General features: G+C 34.9%; 1 protein-coding gene across 1 annotated transcript in view; it reads right to left on the bottom strand.

The window, feature by feature from the left end:
* Positions 1 to 12,437: 12,437 nt before the first annotated feature.
* The window catches only part of LOC140147932 (solute carrier family 22 member 15-like), a 30,201-nt gene continuing 20,099 nt past the window's right edge, over positions 12,438 to 22,539 (bottom strand). The window contains exons 8-9 of the mRNA XM_072169726.1: positions 14,204 to 14,276; positions 12,438 to 13,941 (exon numbers count right to left, since the gene is read on the bottom strand). Of these exons, the coding sequence (XP_072025827.1) occupies positions 13,717 to 13,941; positions 14,204 to 14,276 (298 nt within the window). The 3' untranslated portion in view covers positions 12,438 to 13,716. The remainder of the gene's footprint in view (positions 13,942 to 14,203; positions 14,277 to 22,539) is intronic.

Raw genomic sequence — 22,539 nt, 5'->3', positions numbered from 1 at the left:
TTGTGCTGTATTGGTTTTAAGCAATCCATTTTATAGCTATAATAAGACCGAATTAAAAAGTCTAGTTTGCGTCTGACGACAGGACCAAGGCGCGGCGTGATTGGTTGCTGACCTGCGCAGTGCAGCATTTATGGTCTGCTTGACAGGACGTTATACGCAAACTAGTCTTTTTTTAAAATTAAGATTTCAATTATATTTATGGTATTTAGAGGTATTTTATTAATATGTTTGTTTATTTCTTTGTTTCTTTTTTCTTTCTTTCCTTGTTTTATAATCAAGTACCGTATTGTTCCTTTTCAGATGGTACATGATTTATAAAGCAAAATCACATGTAGTAACATTTTTACCTTTAGCATATCCGAGGACTAATTAGAGCATTTGTTTTGTAGAGTTAGATTAGATATGTACGATACATTAATACTGGAAATGATATTATTTTAATACATAAATGATATTATTTTACTACATCATAATTTCTTTCTAGGATATTATTTTAATACATAAATGATATTATTTTACTACATCATAATTTCTTTCTAGGATATTATTTTAATACATAAATGATATTATTTTACTACATCATAATTTCTTTCTAGAGATATTTAAAGGGGTACTACACCCTGTGGCAAATTGTGACTATTTTGCATTTTTCTCAAAAATAATAAAACACTGTAATAAAAGTTATGTATATTATTGGGGCAAGGAATCCAACTACTACACTGAAATTTCAGTGAATCAAGACAAGTGGTTCAGTATATATGATAGGAAACGAGGTACATCTTAGCGGTACCTTATTTCTTATCATAAATAACAAACCGCTTGTCTTGGGTCACTGAAATTCCAGTGTAGTAATTGGATTCCTTGCCCCTATAATATACATAACTTTGTTACCACTGTGTTATTAGTTTTTGAGAAAATGCAAAATAGACACAAACTTATCGAGTGGTGTAGTACCCCCTTAAATGAAATGTAATGATGAATATAATTCGTATAGCTTAAAATACCTTACTTATTATTTTTAAATAAATTTACACTGAAAATGCAATTAAAATATATTTTGGTTTCATTCTATATAATAAATATACGAAATTATCTTATTACAGTTCTTGTGTTCCCAATTTTATTTTATTTTAGTTCATGGTAAAAACTGATTTAAAAGCGAAGCAAATGCGAAATAAGCGCTATTCAATATAATTTTAGCGAACATACAGCAGGGTTTATAGACGTGAATGCGCGAGCGCAGCAGTTACGTGGTTTGGGAAAAAATTTATATCTTCAATAAGAAAGGTTAAAATTTCAAATGATGGTCGGCTTTTCCTCCCAGCTACATAGACTTTAAGTACCTATCATTAAATTAAAAAAAAGTTTACTTTGAGGACTGTTAAGTATCAAAAATCAATAATAATAATATGCCATAAAATTTGTATTATTCTGTCGGTCGGACATCCGGGTTATCTCTAGTCTCGGGCCCAAACTGCATGTGGCTCACGGTTTGTTGTGAACGACAGAAACCGGCTGTGAAGGAGGCTACATAGCGATGTTGCTGGAGTGGCATTCAATTTCGGAAAAAACGACACTCGACCATGGAATTTAATTTTAAGTTTGTCAGTATATAAACGGTAAATCAAGGAACTTTCTTTCACTCTGAAGACCTAGAAACGGTTGTTTGATTCCACTGACTATTTGCGATCGAAATTTATATAACACCAATGACAGAAATCATCAACAAAAATCGAATTAGGGACTTGTTTTCACTCGAACATCATCAACCGGAAGTGACGTTGTTCGCAATAAGGTTCTGAACACCTGTCTCGCCTCGTCATCACCTGATATGTGATGCAACCCATCTTACTATACTTTTTTTGCAATGGTTTGTGAATATGTTGTGGGCACAAATGTCCGAAACGACAATCTGAAATTCTTTGTTGAGATAATTTGTTAAGAAGTGAATTATAATGTCTAAAAAATACAGATGAACTTTCATTCAAAGATATACATCAATACATATAATTACGTCCTTAATTAAAGCAATAATGTGTGGTTTGCATAATGAATAGATTCTTATTTCATTCCAGCGCATACAATGCGTGTACTACGCTCGCCGATCGTATTACATGTAACTGCACGTGGAGCATCGCGCTCGACGTGTGTACAAATAAGCTGGCATCCACGGAAGATGTTAGCAAGCAGTCGATCGATGAACTCTGAATAAAACTGGGTCGACCCGGTTTTAATATAAAAAGTTAAATTTTACTGTTATTAAAGCACTTCAGGCTTAGTCTTTTACGTGGTATTTTAGTGTACCACTGGGCATTATAATTATACAAAAAATAGAAATCCGAGTAAAATTGAGGGCGTCGCTGTGAAGTAAATCACACATTATGGCTTTAAGCAAACACGTAGTACATTGAACAACTAAAGGCTATTTTAAAATCACATCCCATGAAAATATATCGGCTATTAAAGTTCACTTTTTTAGCATTTGTAACTTAAGCCTAGTAGCCTACCAGCATAAGTGCCTTATGTTTTCAAGGTGCAGTTAATCTAATTGTAATTTTTTTTTCAATGACTGACTTCCAGACTTTTCCTTCTTACCATCCATTAGTACTACCAAGTATGGAAATATCACACAGCCACTTTCCTGACAAAGCAAATATACATTAAATATTAAAAAGAAGTTATCTTTTTGTTTATAATAGGTGTAGGTTAAACAGCCTTTTAAAAAGGGTGATGTTTCAAGCTTATTTGATGCTGTATGATCTCCTGAGCAATTTGACACCTTTTTCATCCAAATCGGCTAAACAATGAGAAGATGCCGCCCAAAACATGTATTTGGACAGGGGGTCTGATCAATATTTTCATCAAGAATCATTATTTATGCCTAATTCTGTTAAAGTTGGTGTTGGTTTGCAGGTATTTTGAGGTCTAGAATTCCATTTTTGAAAGTTGCATAAAAATTGGAGTTGTCGTTAAAATGTCTTAAAATGGCCGTTTTACGTCCAAATAAGGATGTGAGGGCGCTTTGCATAAAACATGCACACGTTCAGGCCTGCACACGTTCTTTTTACATGAAATTTTAATGATATCAGTATGAAGATATGAATCACATGTGGCACATCCTCAAGACATTTGGGCATTATATTTCTTTTCGTTTGACCGTGGCACCATTTTTCGTATTCTCAGGAAGCCTTCCATTGAAACGTACACATTAAAGTGCATTGACCCCTGAACTGTTGAATGGCAGCGTTCTATGAAATATTCAAATGGCTGCCAAAATCAGACCGTACTATGTAAATCGCTGAAATTTCTTGAGCAGGTACTACATATAATTATCTTCATATATAAACCATTGAAATTTCCGTTTTAAAGATCGTTTGCAAATTTAATACGAAGCGCCCTCACATCCTTATTTGGACGTAAAATGGCCATTTTAAGAAAACGACAACTCCAATTTTTATGCAACTTTCAAAAATGGAAATCTAAACATCAATTATATACAAATCAATACCAACTTTAACAGAATCAGGCATATAATAATGATTATTGATGAAAATATTGATTTTCAGACCCCCCGTCCAAATACTTGTTTTGGCCGGCACCTTCTCATTTTTTGGCCGATTTGGATGAAAAAGGTGTCTAAATGCTCGGGAGATCATACTGCATTAAATAGGCTGGTTCCCTAAGAAATTTGAAGCATCAGCATTCCTTAACCCACCACTACTTATAAATTACCAAAATAGGGAACAAACCACTCTTACAACGTAACAAATATGCACGTGTCTTATTATTTGAGGAGGATTAAGAAAGGCACCACCAAACACATAAAGACGGGGGGGAGTGGAAGAGAAAGAGATAGTAGAAGGGAGAGGGGTGCGAAAGAAAGAATGAGAGAGTCGTAGTTGGAACTCAGCATGATGAATACAGTGTCGTGAAGGGTATTGGGTACAGAGGGAGATGTCCACAACCTTCTTCTCAATTAGTCTTTCGTGGACTACACGATCCAGTGTCTCAAAGTGGACTGTTTCATATTGCCCGCTCCAAAAAATTAATGTTAATGATTTTATGAATGAAGGATGTCATCTTACCCCAAGCAACTGCGATACCCACTGCTGATTTCATGGACCAACGAATCGTTTGTTGCATCTTGATGAGCATAAATATACACCCTCCATCAACATCCACATGATCACAAACGATGGTCCACGATGTTAAACGTTTTGTGCGATTTTTGACATTTTTTGACGTCAGTTCGATTTCAAAAGACTGTCCGGCACGATGCAATTTTGAAGTTCATATAGAAAGAAATATCAATAATAATCAAAAATATAATATTTTTGATTATTATTGATATTGATATGTTATTATTATTGATATTGATGTTAATATTTTTGATTATTATTGATACTGATATTAATATTTTGATTATTATTGCTATTGATGATAATATTTTTGATCATTATTGATATATTGATATATTTGATTATTATTGATATTGATATAATAGTTTGGATTATTATTGATATTGATTTTGATATTTTGATTATTATTGATATTTATATTAATTTTTTTATTATTATTGAAATGTGTAATATTTTTTTTTTTTAATAGCTTTGATTATAATAATTGATATTTATGTTAATATTTTTGATTGTTATTGATAAGAATAGTTTTGATTATTATTGATATTGATTTTACTATTTTTGATTATTGGTCCTGTGTCAGAACTTGGTGTAACCTTTGTGTTACATAGTAAAAAAATGAAATGTTTCAAACATTTTACCTACACTGCAAAAACGCCGGTGTTAAAAGTAACACCGAGAGTGTTGATTTCAACACCGACGTGGTGTTCTGAGAGGTCCACACTTTTCGGTGTTAAATGAAACACTGCTAGGTGTTATTTTGGCACTGTATCCTGGTGTTATAATTTGATCCTTTTTCCGGTGTTAATTTCATATTCAACACCGCTGGGTGTTGATTTGATCCTTTTGCCTGAATTGTCTATATTCAACACCAATGTGATGTAAATCAGACAGGGTCTAATTCTGCATAAAACCGGGCAACGTTATTTCTATAGACCTGCTGCGCATTCAAATTGCATTGTATTGCATCGTAATTTCATTTGTGTCTATGCTAATTATGTTTACACAACATGAACTCACGTGTTTTCAAGCAAATTCGCCGATAATAGGTGATCAAAAGCGATCGGAATGTTACAAAAGTACAGATCGCATTCAGCTTACTTCATATGAGATGATCTTTGGAAAAATACGGCATAATTTGTCTTGGTGTTTGCGGAATGCCATGCAGTAAAATATTAATACGTTGCGACAATTCATGATTGACAACTAACAATCGGCGTGTCTTTCGTATCCTCCACTGTCAATTTCTTATCCACTCACTAATCCTCACAAAAGCTTTGTGTTGATTACGTAATGTGTGGAGGCAAATTGCAATAAGTACAATGAAATAATGAGTAGGGCGGGCTCCGAGGCGGGTTTCTTCTTCATCTTACGTAACAGTATTGTTCTCCAAAAAACCCGGAAGCTTGTCGTTTGGAGCTCTAGCTGAAATACAGCAAGATAATGTAAGATAGTAAATGTAAACCTGTATTTTAGCTAGAGTATCTCGAGCTAATGTAAATGTAACACCACTGAGTGTTGATGGACCATAATACACTGCGGCGGTGTTCTGAGAGGTCCACACTCTTTGGTGTAGAAGTGACACTGTTACGGGTGTTGAAATTATCATCTTTAATCATTGTTAACATCTTAATCAATGAGCGTGAATTGTTTCTGTTGCTTCTGTTGGTTTCCACCCAAATAATAGATCACTTAGATCTACAAAAAAGTCCATGCAGTGCACATTTAAGATGTTGGATTGACACCATATTGGTGTTAAGGGATGGGTTTATTTGTTTGTAAATGGAGGAGAAATGGGAGGATTTTGGCATGTTTGCTGTGATTGTTTGCCTAGCAATATTGATCACAAGTACACAATTGATGGTGCATATCAAGGACCAAACTCTAAAGTTTTATATTTGAGCATGATCACTTCTGTAAGGTCATGGGAAATTATGTAAATCGGCTTTTATATTTGATGTTGCATATCGGCTCATGCACTTTTTTTTTTGTACCCAGTATTTCACAAAGTCCCTGTACTCTGATGACCCTATGACTTTTTGCTGGTATGTTGAGTACTTTAAACAATTAATTATAGTACTTACCTCCTACTTTAGGAACATGCATATGCCTTAATGTATGTCGACCATGTCAACAACCCAGTGTAGTTTTACATGGTTGGAAAAGTCTATTTCCTTTCGCTATTTTGCCAATCATAATTCATAAATTGTCCAACTTTTTTGACAAAAAAGAGTTTTGCAACTATTCCGCCAGCAAGGAAACACAAATTTATGTGTATCCAGTGCGTCCTTTACGTTTAAATAGTTCAGTTTATTGTCAAGTTGTGCCTCTATACGCCATATTTACGGAATTGATGATACGAGCTGATACGGAATTTTTGAACCCACATTTCTTGAAATATACATTACCTTTTCAACTTCTCGCCACGAAATTGGATTCATAAGAAGGTCAAATACAAGCCTTCCATTATGGCTGGTATCATCATCTCGATTGGTGTCTTGTGTTAGTATTATTCCATATTTTGCTGGTAGAAGTAGACGTTCGCCTTTTGTATCTCTTTCCTTGTTGGAAAGGTATAACGTTGTGGAGATAGGAACATGTACGACCATCCGGGACCTACTCTGCCATGTTTGGCTGAGTAACGCTACGTTGAACACGGTCTTTTGTGCCTATGTAAATTATCCTCTGACAGGTATTGTGTTGAGAAATGACCCAACGACTTTCACGTGCTTGGAATTGTACCATTGACATTTATCAAATTTTGACGTTCGGACAACGATCGGATCTTTCTATATATGCAGATCATATTCGTTAGCCTGATATCTGGCCTTTAAACTTACCAATATTCTTCAGAAACTTGCGCATACATCTCTACGGCTTGAAATAGACGACATTTGTGTGATATTGGCAATGTCAAAGGTTACGATAATCTGGACTATTCTACTTTACGGGGGAGTCCGAAAATGAACTTTGGCAGGGGCTGAAATGCATTTTTTACTAGCGCAATCTCTGTTTGTAACTAAATTGTAAAGACAATCCAGCGTGTATTTTTTATTCCAACGGGCGGCCGGCCGGTCGGTCATGCGTGAGTTATTCTCGTTTTATACAGGTGTTTTACGTTTCATGTTAATTTACTATTCCTAGTCCACTACTCCGTCATTTATCCACCCCACAAGTAAAATGGACATGACGACCCCGGGATGTGGCGAGGTCAGATGCGGTTGCATGATGGTATAATTGAAGACCGAATTAAAAAGACTAGTTTGCGTCTGACGTCAGGGCAAAGGCGCGACGTGATTGGTTACTGACCTGCGCAGTACGGCATTTTTGGTCTGGTTGACAGGACGTCATACGCAAACTAGTCTTTTCAATTCGGTCTTCAAGATTGTTGCAAATGGAAAAAGTCACAGCGCCTTCGGCGCATCAGGTCAAGAGGTCAAATGATGCCAATGATGTAAATAACGGAAGAACCGAACAATTCCCTCCAAGTAAATGCAAGCGTTTTCACGGCAAATCAACAGGGATCGTCGAATTGAAGGTAACACAAATGGGTACAATATGATGGTCAATATTGAGGTTCATTTAAATAGGTAGGGAAAGTGTGCATAAATATGAAAAATATGTTTTTTTTTTTTTTTTTTTACAGCTCTTGCGGTGACCCACGAACACAATGAAAAGGTCAATTTTCATCATTTATTTGTTCTGTTGCGTTCAACCATTTCCAACAATTTTTTCAATGTAAGTGCCTCTGGCCCTAGTGGAAGTAAAAACGGATACTATGGCCAGAGTTCTAGGGCTAGGTAGAAGTTCAATGAAACCCTCCATAATTCACGACTTCTGTCACTTGAAGTATAAATCAGCCAACGAGTAGGAGGAGCAACAAAACAACAGCTAAAAATCATATTCCAGCAGCATGTAAATTTTTGTGAGTTTTTAATGACGAGTTATTATATGGTAGAATAGGAGTTAGAGCAGAGTGAGGTCTTTGGGATATGGGGATATGTTTGAAGTCGACATGGTCGATGGCGTGTGGGCGTGTGGATGTGGGTGCTACGCGGTGTGTGAGGTGTGGGGGGTGTGGGTGTGTGTGGGGGTGTGTGTGTGTGTGTGTGTATTAAGGGTTGCGTGGTGAGGAGTTAGAAGTGAGAGTTATGATTCAGAGAGTCATGGGTTAAGGTTTGGGGTTATAGGGCTAGGTATAGGTTTAGGATTAAAACTTAGGTTATAAGTTAGTGAAGTTTAGGGTATAGAACAAAATTACTGGGTTTTGGACTAATGACCTCAAGAATATCGGCGTGTAACCCATAACTTACCACTGTCTTGAACATTAATTAAGTTTTATCCTAATTGTGAACAAAAAGAAAGACCTTCATATTGCATGAATGTTTAATTAACTGAAACATTTAACCTCAATGACTTTATGAAAATAATGCCACCAGTTAAGGGCAAAAATCAGGAAAATGTACATTATTTGGAAGGCATAAAGTGACGACGTTTGAACGTGAAATTTTAACGTTGATATTTCCCAAACCTTTTTTTTTTTACATATTTGTGAATTTTACACGTGCCCCATGGCACCTTATTGGACTCAAATAAAGTTGCTGTTTTTATAGAGGATAACGGATGAATTTTTTTATTTATTTATTTATTTATTTATTTATTTATTTATTTATTTATTTATTTATTATTTATTTATTTATTTATTTATTTATTTATTTATTATTTATTAATTAATTAATTAATTAATTAATTAATTAATTAATTAATTAATTAATTAATTAATTATTATTACGTATATTATTTCATCATCTTTAAAGATTCAAATTTGACAAGAATTTCACATTATGGTGTTAAATGTTGTACATTCCTGTTATAAATAACTATCATGTGGAAGACCAGTAAATTAAGGTGAAACTGTTTCTGCTATACGTGTCTGTCTATTAGAAAATTAATAATAAATGAAATGTAAGTCCTCAACTTCGCACAGATGCTATCACACAAAGCATACATCATTCCGAACATTTTAAGCCGAAATGATGAGGTAAGCACATCCTAACACAAGCCCCCACCCATACATGCATCATCATGTTACGTCTAAAAACGTGCAAAACTCTGCAAACTAACTCACAACTCCCCAACAAATGATTTCCCAAAAATGCAGATTAACGCTGTCCGGTCACCCATGTGTGTCCAAATTGCACATCTTGAATTGAGACCAAGACATGCTGTTATTTCAATTGTTATACCGTTCCGGTTGGTTTATTACCTACCATTGCCTACGAGATGCAGTTCTAAGGTGACAGAGGGACAGGTCTGCAATTCGATTCCACAACCATTCATACCTTTCATCTGTTTTATTGTATTATCGTGCGAATTGCTCCGTGGTACCTTACGGGTACCTGAATTTTATTTGAATGAAGATGACTCTGTCATGCTCGACGTCATATTGCATAATTTCTATACAGTATATGCAATAAACCAACCCGAACAGTATAACAATTGAAATAATAGGCAGTTCTAAGATAGGTTAAGAAGAATATAACGTCACAATTCTGTATTATTATTCAAGGTTGTAACGTGTGTCTATGCTGTCATGTAGGCCTACCTGGCAACAGACACGCCCCCGGTACAAACAGATGAAATTTGTAGAAAAGCGTGATTATGACAAAAAGCATTAAAAAATGAAACTTTGAGGTATTGTTTTTTAATTTTTGTATGGCAGATCATACATACACATGTGCTAAGGTCAAAAAGGTAAAAATTTTGTTTTTGACCCCTGACTCACCTGTCATTCCAAACAACCCCTTAATCTAACAATCTATTATTGATATTGATGTTAATATTTTTGATTATTATTGATATAGATATTAATAGTTTGGACTGTTATTGATATTGATTTTAATATTTTTGATTATTTTTGATATTGATGTTAATATTAATTTTTTGATTATTATTGATATTGATATTTTTGAGTGGATGACCAGAACGTTGTGAAGAGTGGGAACACCAAAGTGGACTATACAACCCGCATGCTTTGATGTCGGCCGCTGACCCAGCAAACACAAAACGTTTTCGACATCATTCGCAAAAGGTTATAAAAGGTTGTCAGAAAACGTTTAAATGTCGGGTTATATGAAGGGTACATTAATGGTATAAAACGTTTTCATAACATTAAATAACATTTGTTGGTAATTTACTGCACAGCAAACACAGAAAACATTTAAATGTCAGGTTATATGAAGGGTATAAAAACGTTTTAATAACATTCCAACAACATTTTTGAAAACTTGGTACAAATCATTCTAAACAGAATGTTATTTTGGGGTTGAAAAATATTTTGCAAAAAAATGTTTGCCCAAAATATTTACAATAACGTTTTTAAAATGTTTTCACGACCTTTATATAACCCGACATTTAAATGTTATTAAAACGTTTTGTAAAAAACATTTTAAGAACATTTCTGTGTTTGCTGGGTGCAAATATTTTAACATAATGTTATTTAAGTGTTGACAAAATATTTGGCCAAAAATGTTTGCAAAAATAGTTTACAATGACATTTCGAAAATATTTTTAAAATATTGTTGTAGTGTGTTTTCATAAAAACGTTTTAAAACGATTTCATGACCTTTATATAACACGACATTTTAATGTTATTAAAACGTTTTTACCTAAACCAAAACCCAAAATATAACTTATGTAAAACGTTTTAAAAACGTTTTGTGTTTGCTGGGGAGTCACGTCATAAAATAAAATAAATAAATGTTGATATTTATACAGCACCTTTCACATGTATCAAAGCGCTTTACATTTATTCCGCTGTCATTAGAACATGTCAGCTGCCATACAATGCCTAAGGCATGCTCATACCTTTGGGCGGCGCTTAATGGACAATATTCCTAACAGCTCCCCATTTCACCCCTGGGTAGAGAGAGGCAAGTGAGGTAAAGCACTTTGCCCAAGTGCACAACACGATGGCACCTCCGGGGCTCACACTCGCAACACTCCGATTGCGAGGTAGAGCATGTGCCGCTGCGCCACCGTGCCCGCATCATCATCGCCGCAATCCACCGTCAGCTGCCGTTCCTTGCCGCAAGCAAATCCGCTGCCAGCCGTCTGACCTCGTTGCTTGTTGTCAGGCTCCTTCGAGACATCGTCACTCGCCGCCCAGACAACGTCCGGTTTTGGTCGCTAGTCTCCGTTTCCTGCAGCAGGATAAAAGCACAATTTTGTGCTTTGTATTTGGAGCGTCTTGTTCAGTTTGTACTTCCTCTGAAGTTTCCCATTGAACAGGTTCTTGTTGCCTGTTATGTAGTTGACTGTTGGTATGCTGGTATGCGGTGGGCGGTGGAACTCATATCTGCATCAGGTGTGTAGTCTGTCTCACCAGCATGCGTAGGTTGGTCCTGTTGGATGGCATGAACCAATGCTTCAAACTGATGAAGGATCTTTGACTTGTCTTGAAGAAGTGACAAATCTGATGCAAATAAAGTTCGTGGGATAAGACAATCTTTGAGATCCAAGTCTCCTTGAATGACCAATGACCAATTTGGTAGGAGTTCTCGCTCTTCTTTCACTTTAATTAATTTCGACATCTCCAGTACAGGGCTAGCATATTTCATGGGTTCCCATACTGAAAGCTTCCCCTTCTGTTAGACATTCTGTGACGAATTCTTGAAACATCTGTCAAATCTTATTTCGTTCTAGTATGCCTCGTGTTACGTATTGCTACATTTAATCAAAAAGGTTTATAAAAACCCTAAAGAGCAATTTATGAGTAAAATATGACACATTTTTCATAATTGTGGCCATCTTGGAATTCAGGGGCTAAATGGTCCAGCAAACATTGGAAACATTTTGTTTCAATATTTACAATATATATTGCATAAATATTGCTATATTTAATCAAAAAGAATATTAACTGCATTTTTTCATAACAGAAAAAAACACCTTAAAGAGCATTTTATGAGTAAAATATGACTCATTTTTCAAACGGCGGTCATCTTGGATTTCAGGGATAAATTCTCCTGCAAAATATGGAAACATATTTTATTTCAATCTTTACAACATATACTGCATAAATATTGCCATATTTAATCAAAAAGACTATTAACGGCGCTATTTTATGCCGGGAAAACCCTAAAGAAGAATGTATGAGTAAAATATGACACATTTTTCATAACGGCGGCCATCTTGGATTTCAGGGGCTAAATAGTCCAGCCAAAAACTGAAAACATATTTGTGACGTGTCATGTCAAAAGTAGACACTTTTGGGCAGGATCGTAAATGGAAAAAAGCCAAAAATCTGTCCGGGGATTTTTAACAAACCCAAATTCACAATTTGGGTTTGTTGCGAATTTGTGATGTTATTAATGTTTAAAATATTGTCTGATAGTTTCAGACTGGAATATAACTGGCATCTGGTATTTTTGAGACATTTTCAAAATAATTCCTACTCTTAACATTGTCAATAATATTTTTAAAGGCCGATATCTCAATTTCCAATTTTATAATACCATAACTTACGAATTCAATATCTTCGCTTAGGAATGTCCGATTTCATTGGGGAAAACGGCGTTGTGGAGCAAAATATCTTTATATTTAAGATATGTAAAAACCTCAAAATTGATAACCTGCCCAAAAGTGTCTGTTTTTGACATGGCACGTCACGTTTGTTTCAATCTCTACAACATATATTGCATAAATATTATCATATTTAACCTAAAAGACTATTAACTGTCATATATACCCTCTTTTTTTACATAGGGAGTCCCCTCTAGAAATCATAATAAAAGAAAATCAAAGTGATAATTGCCCTGTGCATCTTTCTTTTACTTGCTAAAATAGGTACAATTGCAACATTTTGCGCACTCGCAATGGTCCATAAAATAGCAACATTCACTACTTCTAATAACTGCAAACCATTTTCATAATTATACATTACTAGTTAATTACATTGTAAGCTACAGTAGACTATATACGCAATACAGAACAGTCGGAATAAATTAACAGTGAAAGTAAGAGCAATAGAGTATGGCGAATATAGCTTTAAAATGTTTTATATTGATAATTTTAGCAGGGAGACGAAGTTAGTATTTGCGCAAGAGCAAAGAGTTGTTTGGCAATTCAAATAGTCAATTATGTTAAAGATGAAGGCGAACTTACATTTTTGGTGAACATTCTATCATATCTCATTTTTGTAAGTAACTGGTACATCATAATAAAGTTCGTAGTCAATTATTTTTAAATGATATACCATAATTCCAAGACAATAATTACATTATTGTCTCTCTTGGACTACCAAATCAATTAAAACAACAAAGGTGTAAAATATGGTCTGCCATAGACATGCTATATTATTTTGCCTTGTATGAACAACAGATGGCGCCCTGAGTAAACACGTGACACTATACTTCAACATATCATATTAGTAGATCGTTCAGATAAGCATGTTTACAATTTTTCCCACACTGTTGTCAAACATTTAAGAATATCCTCAGGTATTATCGGCGTAGTATTGTGGATCAGTTTCTTCTGTCTCTCTTCGATTATCAAAATCCCCAACTAAATGATAAAAAAGTCAAACATCATTTCGTTGTTCTTTCTGGTCGTCTTCTGCTTCTTTGTATCCATCTGCTGATCTTGAGCACCTGTTATACAGAGAATCCTGGGCCAGTTCTATTCCGTCCTTAAATGTTTCAGGTAGAGGTATATTTCTGGTTTCTGGTAACATTTGACTCACAAAAGCAGCAAATATAGCACACACACCAAGAAAGTTTAGCGGCAAATATTCTGTGACATTATTCTGAAAAAAAAAAAAAGGAAACATGGAAATATGTTAGAACGGCAATTTAAAACTTATATAAAACAATGTCAGTCATTCATTATACAACATTTTTTTAATTCAAGATCATTAATTTTGCAGTTTTGTAAAGAAAATCGCTTTAAAGGCATCTAAAACATTTGCTTACATTGGATGAAAATAATTGCGCCAAATTGTCAAACTGGGTCTTAATTATAATGAATTCTTAAATTTAGTAACATAAAGCAAAATAAATTCAACATACCAAGTAAATAACGAACGGTGCAACAATACCACCGATTCTGGCAAACATCGAGCAGACTCCAAAGCAAAGCGTACTGTAAAAATGTGGTAAATATTACCATTTTAGTTGTATAAAAAAGCCCCAACATGAATGGTGGTACAAATGTATACAAACCCTTCATTTCTGGTACACGTCTGTAAGAGCCCAATACGTAACAAAATCCCAGTACGTATCAATTTGATACGTATTGGGCTCAACCTCTTCTACCTAGAACAAAAAGTGGCAAAAATAATTCATCCGCCCAATACGTAACAAAACTAAAATTTGATTAAAATTACTTTATTCATACTCCCTCCCTCTGTAGTGGTTTTTGTTACGTATTGGGCTCTATACATTTTTGTTACGTATTGGGCTCCGGTTGTTTTCAAGCAAATTATGGATATTATGTGCATGTGTTTTTATAGAAGTACTTTATATTGACCCAGTAACTCATTTTGAGTCTTTCTAGAACAAAATATTTGACAGTGTTTTATCTCTAGACTTGGAATTTATTTGTTACGTATTGGCCTCTGGTTATTTTAAAAGGACATTATCATGATTAAATGCATGTTTTTGTTATAGAATTACTTTATATTGACTCAGTAAATCCTTTTGAGTCATTTTGAGTCTTTCTAGAAAAAAAATTTGACAGTGTTTTTTCTCTAGACTTAGAATTTTTTTGTTACGTATTGGGCTCTGGTTATTTTTTAAAGCAAATTATAGGTTTTAGGTGCATGTTTTTGTTATAGAATTACTTTATATTGACCCAGTAACTCATTTTGAGTCATTTGTGACTCTTTCTAGAGTCATTTTGAGTATTTTTAGAACAAAATATTTGTCAGTGTTTTTCGGCTGGATTTTTTTTTTGTTACGTATTATTACGTATTTTATGTGTTTTGGAGGTTACACTGTCGGTAAAGCTCTTTTATCCGGATTTTTTCGCATATATGGACATGAGCTGACCTCCAGTTAATATTTATCGAAGAAAGAAAAAAAATCGAGTGGGTCTAATTTTTTGTTACGTATTGGGCTCTTTACATTTTTTATGCGTTTTGGAGGATACACTGTCGGAAAAGCTCTTTTATCCGGATTTTTTCGCAAATATGGACATGACATGACCTCCATTTAATATTTATCGAAGAAAGAACAAAATTCGAGTGGGTCTATTTTTTTTTGTTACGTATTGGGCTCTATACATTCTTTATGCGTTACACGGTCGGTAAAGCTCTTTTATCCGGATTTTTCGCATATATGGACATGACCTGACCTCCAGTTAATATTTATCGAACAAAGAAAAAAATTCGAGTGGGTCTAATTTTTTGTTACGTATTGGGCTCTTTACATTTTTTATGTGTTTTGGACGTTACACTGTCGGAAAAGCTCCTTTATCCGGATTTTTTCGCATATATGGACATGACCTGACCTCCAGTTAATATTTATCGAACAAAGAAAAAAATTCGAGTGGGTCTAATTTTTTGTTACGTATTGGGCTCTTTACATTTTTTATGTGTTTTGGAGGTTACACTGTCGGAAAAGCTCTTTTATCCGGATTTTTTCGCATATATGGAAATGACTTGACCTCCGGTTAATATTTATCGAAGAAAGAAAACAATTCGAGTGGGTCTAATTTTTTGTTACGTATTGGGCTCCATACATTTTTTTATGTGTTTTGGAAGTTACACTGTCGGAAAAGCTCTTTTATCCGGATTTTTTCGCATATATGGAAATGACTTGACCTCCGGTTAATATTTATCGAAGAAAGAAAACAATTCGAGTGGGTCTAATTTTTGTTACGTATTGGGCTCTATACATTTTTATGTGTTTTGGAGGTTACACTGTCGGTAAAGCTCTTTTATCCGGATTTTTTCGCATATATGGACATGAGCTGACCTCCAGTTAATATTTATCGAAGAAAGAAGAAAAAAAAAATTCGAGTGGGTCTAATTTTTTTGTTACGTATTGGGCTCTTTACATTTTTTATGCGTTTTGGAGGTTACACTGTCGGAAAAGCTCTTTTATCCGGATTTTTTGCATATATGGACATGACCTGACCTCCATTTAATATTTATCGAAGAAAGAAAAAAATTCGAGTGGGTGTAATTTTTTGTTACGTATTGGGCTCTATACATTCTTTATGCGTTACACGGTCGGTAAACCTCTTTTATCCGGATTTTTCGCATATATGGACATGACCTGACCTCCAGTTAATATTTGTCGGAAAAGCTCTTTTATCCGGATTTTTTCGCAAATATGGAAATGACTTGACCTCCGGTTAATATTTATCGAAGAAAGAAAACAATTCGAGTGGGTCTAATTTTTTGTTACGTATTGGGCTCTATACATATGTGTTTTGGAGGTTACACTGTCGGAAAAGCTCTTTTATCCGGATTTGTTCGCATATATGGAAATGGCTTGATTTCCGGTTAATATTTATCGAAGAAAGAAAACAATTCGAGTGGGTCTAATTTTTTGTTACGTATTGGGCTCTATACATTTTTTATGTGTTTTGGAGGTTACACTGTCGGTAAAGCTCTTTTATCCGGATTTTTTCGCATATATGGACATGAGCTGACCTCCAGTTAATATTTATCGAAGAAAGAAAAAAATTCGAGTGGGTCTAATTTTTTGTTACGTATTGGGCTCTATACATTTTTTATGTGTTTTGGAGGTTACACTGTCGGTAAAGCTCTTTTATCCGGATTTTTTCGCATATATGGACATGAGCTGACCTCCAGTTAATATTTATCGAAGAAAAAAAAAAAATTCGAGTGGGTCTAATTTTTTTGTTACATATTGGGCTCTATACATTTTTTTATGCGTTTTGGAGGTTACACTGTCGGAAAAGCTCTTTTATCCGGATTTTTTCGCATATATGGACATGACCTGACCTCCAGTTAATATTTATCGAAGAAAAAAAAAAATTCGAGTGGGTCTAATTTTTTTGTTACGTATTGGGCTCTTTACATTTTTTATTCGTTTTGGAGGTTACACTGTTGGAAAAGCTCTTTTATCGGGATTTTTTCGCATATATGGACATGACATGTCCTCCAGTTAATATTTATCGAAGAAAGAAAAAAATTCGAGTGGGTCTAATTTTTTGTAACGTATTAGCCTCTATACATTTTGTATGCGTTTTGGAGGTTACACTGTCGGAAAAGCTCTTTTATCCGGATTTTTTCGCATATATGGACATGACCTCACCTCCGGTTAATATTTATCGAAGAAAGAAAAAAAAATTCAAGGGGTCTAATTGTTTTGTTACGTTATACGTTTTGACTCCGACACTCTCAGAAAAGTTCTTCAATCCGGATTTTTTTGCATAAATGGAGTTGACCTGACTTACGGTTAATACCTATCGAAGAAAGAAAAAAGTGGAGAGGGTCTAATTGTTACGTTATGCGTTTTGGCTCGACACTGTCGAAAAAGTTCTTTTTTCCGTGACATTTATCGAAGAAAGAAAAAAAAAATCGAGTTAGGATTTATTTTAAAATTTGTACAGATATAGAAACTAAATGTTTTTTTTTAATTTAAATTTTTTTGAAAGACTAGTCTTAATTGATAATCTAACAAATATCCAGTAGTAAAAATTGACAATGTCCCTAATGGATGAACCAGTATTTAATACTTGTTTGGATTTTTAAAATCTGAAGTTTAAAAAAAATCGACTGGACCGACCGGCCCATTCTTCCCATTTTGAACATAGAATAGCTTGTTATTTAGAGGGCGAATGCGTACGGGATGAGAGTGTGCTGGGATGAAAGTGTGCGGGCCGCGTGGAAATATACGTGGTGAAAGTGTGCGGGGTGAAGTGTCCAGTATTATCCCATACTTACAATTTATTATGAATCGGATATTCATATTGGTATCGGTACCTTGCGAAAAAGTTATATTCGATCGTCGATTTTTATTACACAAGATAATAATTATCTAGCTCTGTTCAGTAAGCCAATGGGCGAATATCGTAATTATACGAAAAATATGTCCAATATACGATATTTGTTAATGTCACTGATATAATATGATATCAAGCTATTTAAACGTGTGTGCAAATCCTATTGGGAAATTATGAAAAAATTATACATTATTATCCTGGTGGGCCAGAAAAGGTGTTATTTTAATGCTTACATTCTTAAGAGGGTTGACCGTGTGTTGTATTCTTTCTTGTTTAATTTTTTTTAATTGTTTTATTAGTATTATTTTAATTTTTTTTATTTTACTGAGAAATGTGCTCAATTTTACTGGGAGAATTTGCTTTAAAATGAGTATATATGGCCGTTGCCATGGAAACTGCCTTCACTTTGAATGCTCCTAATAGCTTAAACTTAAAGCTTGTATATCAATAATATAAAGTTTAATACAAACTTTTGAAATGCAAGAAACTGCTCAAGATTATAAAAGAGGCTCCATCACTAAAACACGCATTAGTGCCTACTTTTAATTTCAAGAGTTCATAGGTCAAAAACCAGAGGTCTCAGAAAAATGTTTGTATTGACTTTTGATCCAAAAGAGCAGGAAAAAAACCAAAAAATCAAATGTCTTGAATGAACACAAAAAATTTGAAGTTACTACCCCCATGCATATCCGATGACCCCTTTTATTGCATTAACCTAAAATTTCAAAAATAATTAGTCAATTTTTTTCAAGTTGCTAATATCGCCAAAAATGACTAAATTGGTCTATATTTTGTTAGCTCATTCCAAAAGACAATACTTTGGTGAAACCGACACCAAATGATAAACATTTTCACTCCCCACAAACACTTTTGTGGGTCAACCCAGGTGGTGGCCGCATTGCATTCTCTAAATTCAGTAAATTTTCATCGTCAACCGTGTAATTGAATGGGATTATTTTGAAATTTTAAAACGCTTGAAATATCACAAACAAATAGGCCTATGTTGATAAATAATATAAATACAAGTTAAAACCGTTGGGGTTCGATAATGAACCCCACAAAACTAACTGAGTATATTGGAAAATGCCATACGGCCGGGCGGTTTCACAAGTTGCCGGCTCGATCATGTCATCCGCCGCCTGGGTCAACCAGGAATCAAATTTCGAAGAAGAGAATCCATTTTTCTGGAATCCGTCACGTCCCCCCCCCCTGGCCTCCTGTTATGCACCTGGTGCGCCTAACTTTATAGGCCATATGCCTTTAATCATTATTAGTTTTCTAAATCACAGCAGAATGTCAATTTTCAGGGGGGGGGGGAGGGGCTTTCCCACTGAGGCTCTGGACCCCGACAGAGGCCTAGCATTGAGTCCCCTGGACCCCCTGTCGATGTCTTTGGGCACGCCCATGATATTCTTGCAGCAATTTCATGTTCAAAGGGAAGCAAGAAACGTCATTCCCTCCATAATAATTTCCAACTTGTTTTTATACTTTTGTAGGCCTACATCGCGGCATCACATGATCAGGTGTACAGTGACTTGTTAACTCTAAAAAGTAAATCTATGATTTTAGTGCTGTAACATTCTGACTGGATAATGTGAGAACCAGTACAAGTGTCAACCGAAAGCATTCGATAAAACAAATCAAAAACAAAAAGACCAAGGACTTGTTTTTAGTTAGGAGAGGAGAACATCAATTTTTTTTACCTGATTGGTGGGGGAACCTGAAAGGGGGAACGTAAAAAATCGAGAAAAAATATGGAAATCCTCCATCCCCCCCCTTGCTGGCGTAATTAAATATTGACCGCTCCCTAAATACTGCAAAAATCTGAAATGTGTGAAAATCATAGATTTTCTATTATGTTGTCCTGCAATCACACCAAATTTGTCTGAAAGTTTGGCACATGTGTAAACATACAACAAATTTGCAAAAAAAGGTTTTAAAGGGGTACTACATCCATTGCATTTTTTTTTTGCATTTTGTGAAGAAATGAGAAAAACAATTGGACAAAGTGGTATGCAAAATGAAGGGGTAAATCTTCTCGTTCTATTGGTGGCATCGGTATCAATATAACTTACATGCTTTTAAAGGTAGAAGCCAAAAGGTGGTACATCACTGGTGTTTTAAATTCACTTCATTTTGGAAAGCTTACTATCATCGGATTTCGTTAAAATGTTGGATATGTGTTGCTAACACATTAGGGAAATAATGTTGATAGGCTATGTAAAATGGGAATAAGCGGTTCCTGATTTCTTTTATGACTTCATGAACTTGGTGCTCCACACCTATCAAAAAACAAACTGGTTAAAATGCTTCTATTTTCAATTTTGAGCTATACTTTTTAACTTGCGACATTATTTCACATTAATTAAGCCATAGGTAACAGGTTACCACAACCACACTACAGCAATGTTGACAAAAAATTGTATTTCTTGTCGCCTATACCACCATATTAGGTAGTTTTTCGTAAGCTTCACTTTTGTGATTTTGGTAACTATTTTATATTTATGTGTCCATTCCATCTCAACTAGGCAATCTAAATTGTACTCACCATTTACATCCCAAGGTATTTTAGTATATCCACCTCACACCTTTTCAATATTATATCCAGTAAAAGACAAAATATCAAAATTGATGCCTCATTATAATATCACAGACTATCACAAGTTTTCAAAATGGATGCCTAAATTTGACCTGAACAAAGTGACCTATAACATGACCTATGATGACATATAGCCTTTTTAAATCTCTTTTCCTAACAACACATTATAGAAGGTATATAGTATTAAATTGACTATGCATCCATTGTGGAAAAGTTTATTTAATTTATTCAGTGTTATTTAGCATGCATTTCTGAATAAGTTTTCTATAGATAGTATAACAAAGAATTTAATGTATTCTATTCATGTACTCTACTTAAAGAGAATAAATTATGTACTTCATAAATTTGCAACAAAAAAAGAAGAGGGATACTGATCAAAATCATGGTATTATACCCCTTAAGCAGAATCCATATTACCTTCCCTGAGTCCTCGACCATACCCGTCCTGAGGGCCAGGTCGATTCGCACCCAAAACAATTCGGTCCCACGCCAATTCGGCCACAAACCATTTTGAGCACATGCGATTTCTGTTCCAAACAAAATCGGTCATTTACCAATAAACTGTATATGGTTTTTTAGTATAAACGTTACGTTCATCATTAAACAGAGAAAATTAAAAGATATATCATGAAAGAGGACGCCCCAAAAGGACCAAAACATGCCGGAAACTATAGGAAGAATGAATATATGAAGGGGTGGGGTGGTATGGGGTGAGACACCCCTCCTCCAATTCTTAATGTTGTCGGTAAAAGTGACGGTTGTCGGCAAAACATATAGGATTGTCGGCAGATTACAAAAGCCAATGTGCGGAAGTTGTTGTTATACAATATTGTTATTGTAAAAGTAGTTAATAATGAAAAAAAAAATATTGAGGAAAAATTTTGATTATCACCCCCCCCACACACACACACACCCACCCCTTTTAGATTCTTGAGCGCCCTGGCGAAAAAATAAATTTGGGATCTACAATTCACAATTGTATTAGACAGACCAAAATATTTCCGTCGGCAAAATATGCCGTATACCCCCCAATGCGATTGGTCTAACGACGCCCCTGCTTACTTTGCTAGATGGCTATGTGAAGTTATTGCTATCTATTCACGATAGCTGCTGGCTCTATGAAGTCATTGTTATCTACTGAAGTTAGGTAATGTATATATGATGTCATTATTATCTACTGAAGATAGCTGATGGCTATGATAAGTCATTAATATCTACTGAATGTAGCTGATGACTATTAAAGTCATTGCTATCTACTGAAGATAGCTGATGACTATGTGAAGTCATTGCTATCTACTGATGTTAGCTGATGGCTCTCTGAAATCATTGCTATCTACTGAATATAGCTGATGACTAAGTTAAGTCTTTGATATCTACTGATGTTAGCTGATGGCTCTGTGGAGTCATTGCTATCTACTTAGAAAAGCTGACGGCTATGTAAACTCATTGATATATCTACTTAAGACACTGATAGCTATGGGAAGTCAGTGCTATGAAATGAAGATAGTTGACTGCTCTCTGAAGTCATTACTATCTACCATGTCTACTGAAGATAACCGATATGGCAATGTGAAGTCAGTGCTATCAAATAAATATCTGCGAAATCATTACTATCTAACTAGTGAAGATATGTGTTGGCTATATAAAGTCAGTGCTATCTGCTGAAGATAGCCAGTGCTATCTACTGAAGATAGCCGATTGCCCTGAGAAGTCATTTCAAACTACTAAAATAGCTGCTTGTTCTGCGAAGTCTTTGCTATCTACAGAGGTTACCTGATGGCTGTGTCAATTCATTTCATTACCGAAGATAGCTGATAGCTCTGTGAA

This window comes from Amphiura filiformis, chromosome 3, assembly GCF_039555335.1.
Source record: "Amphiura filiformis chromosome 3, Afil_fr2py, whole genome shotgun sequence".
Classification (NCBI taxonomy): Eukaryota; Metazoa; Echinodermata; class Ophiuroidea; order Amphilepidida; family Amphiuridae; genus Amphiura; species Amphiura filiformis.
The sequence above is the reverse complement of the archived record's forward strand: the minus strand, read 5'-3'. Positions and strand labels throughout refer to the sequence as shown.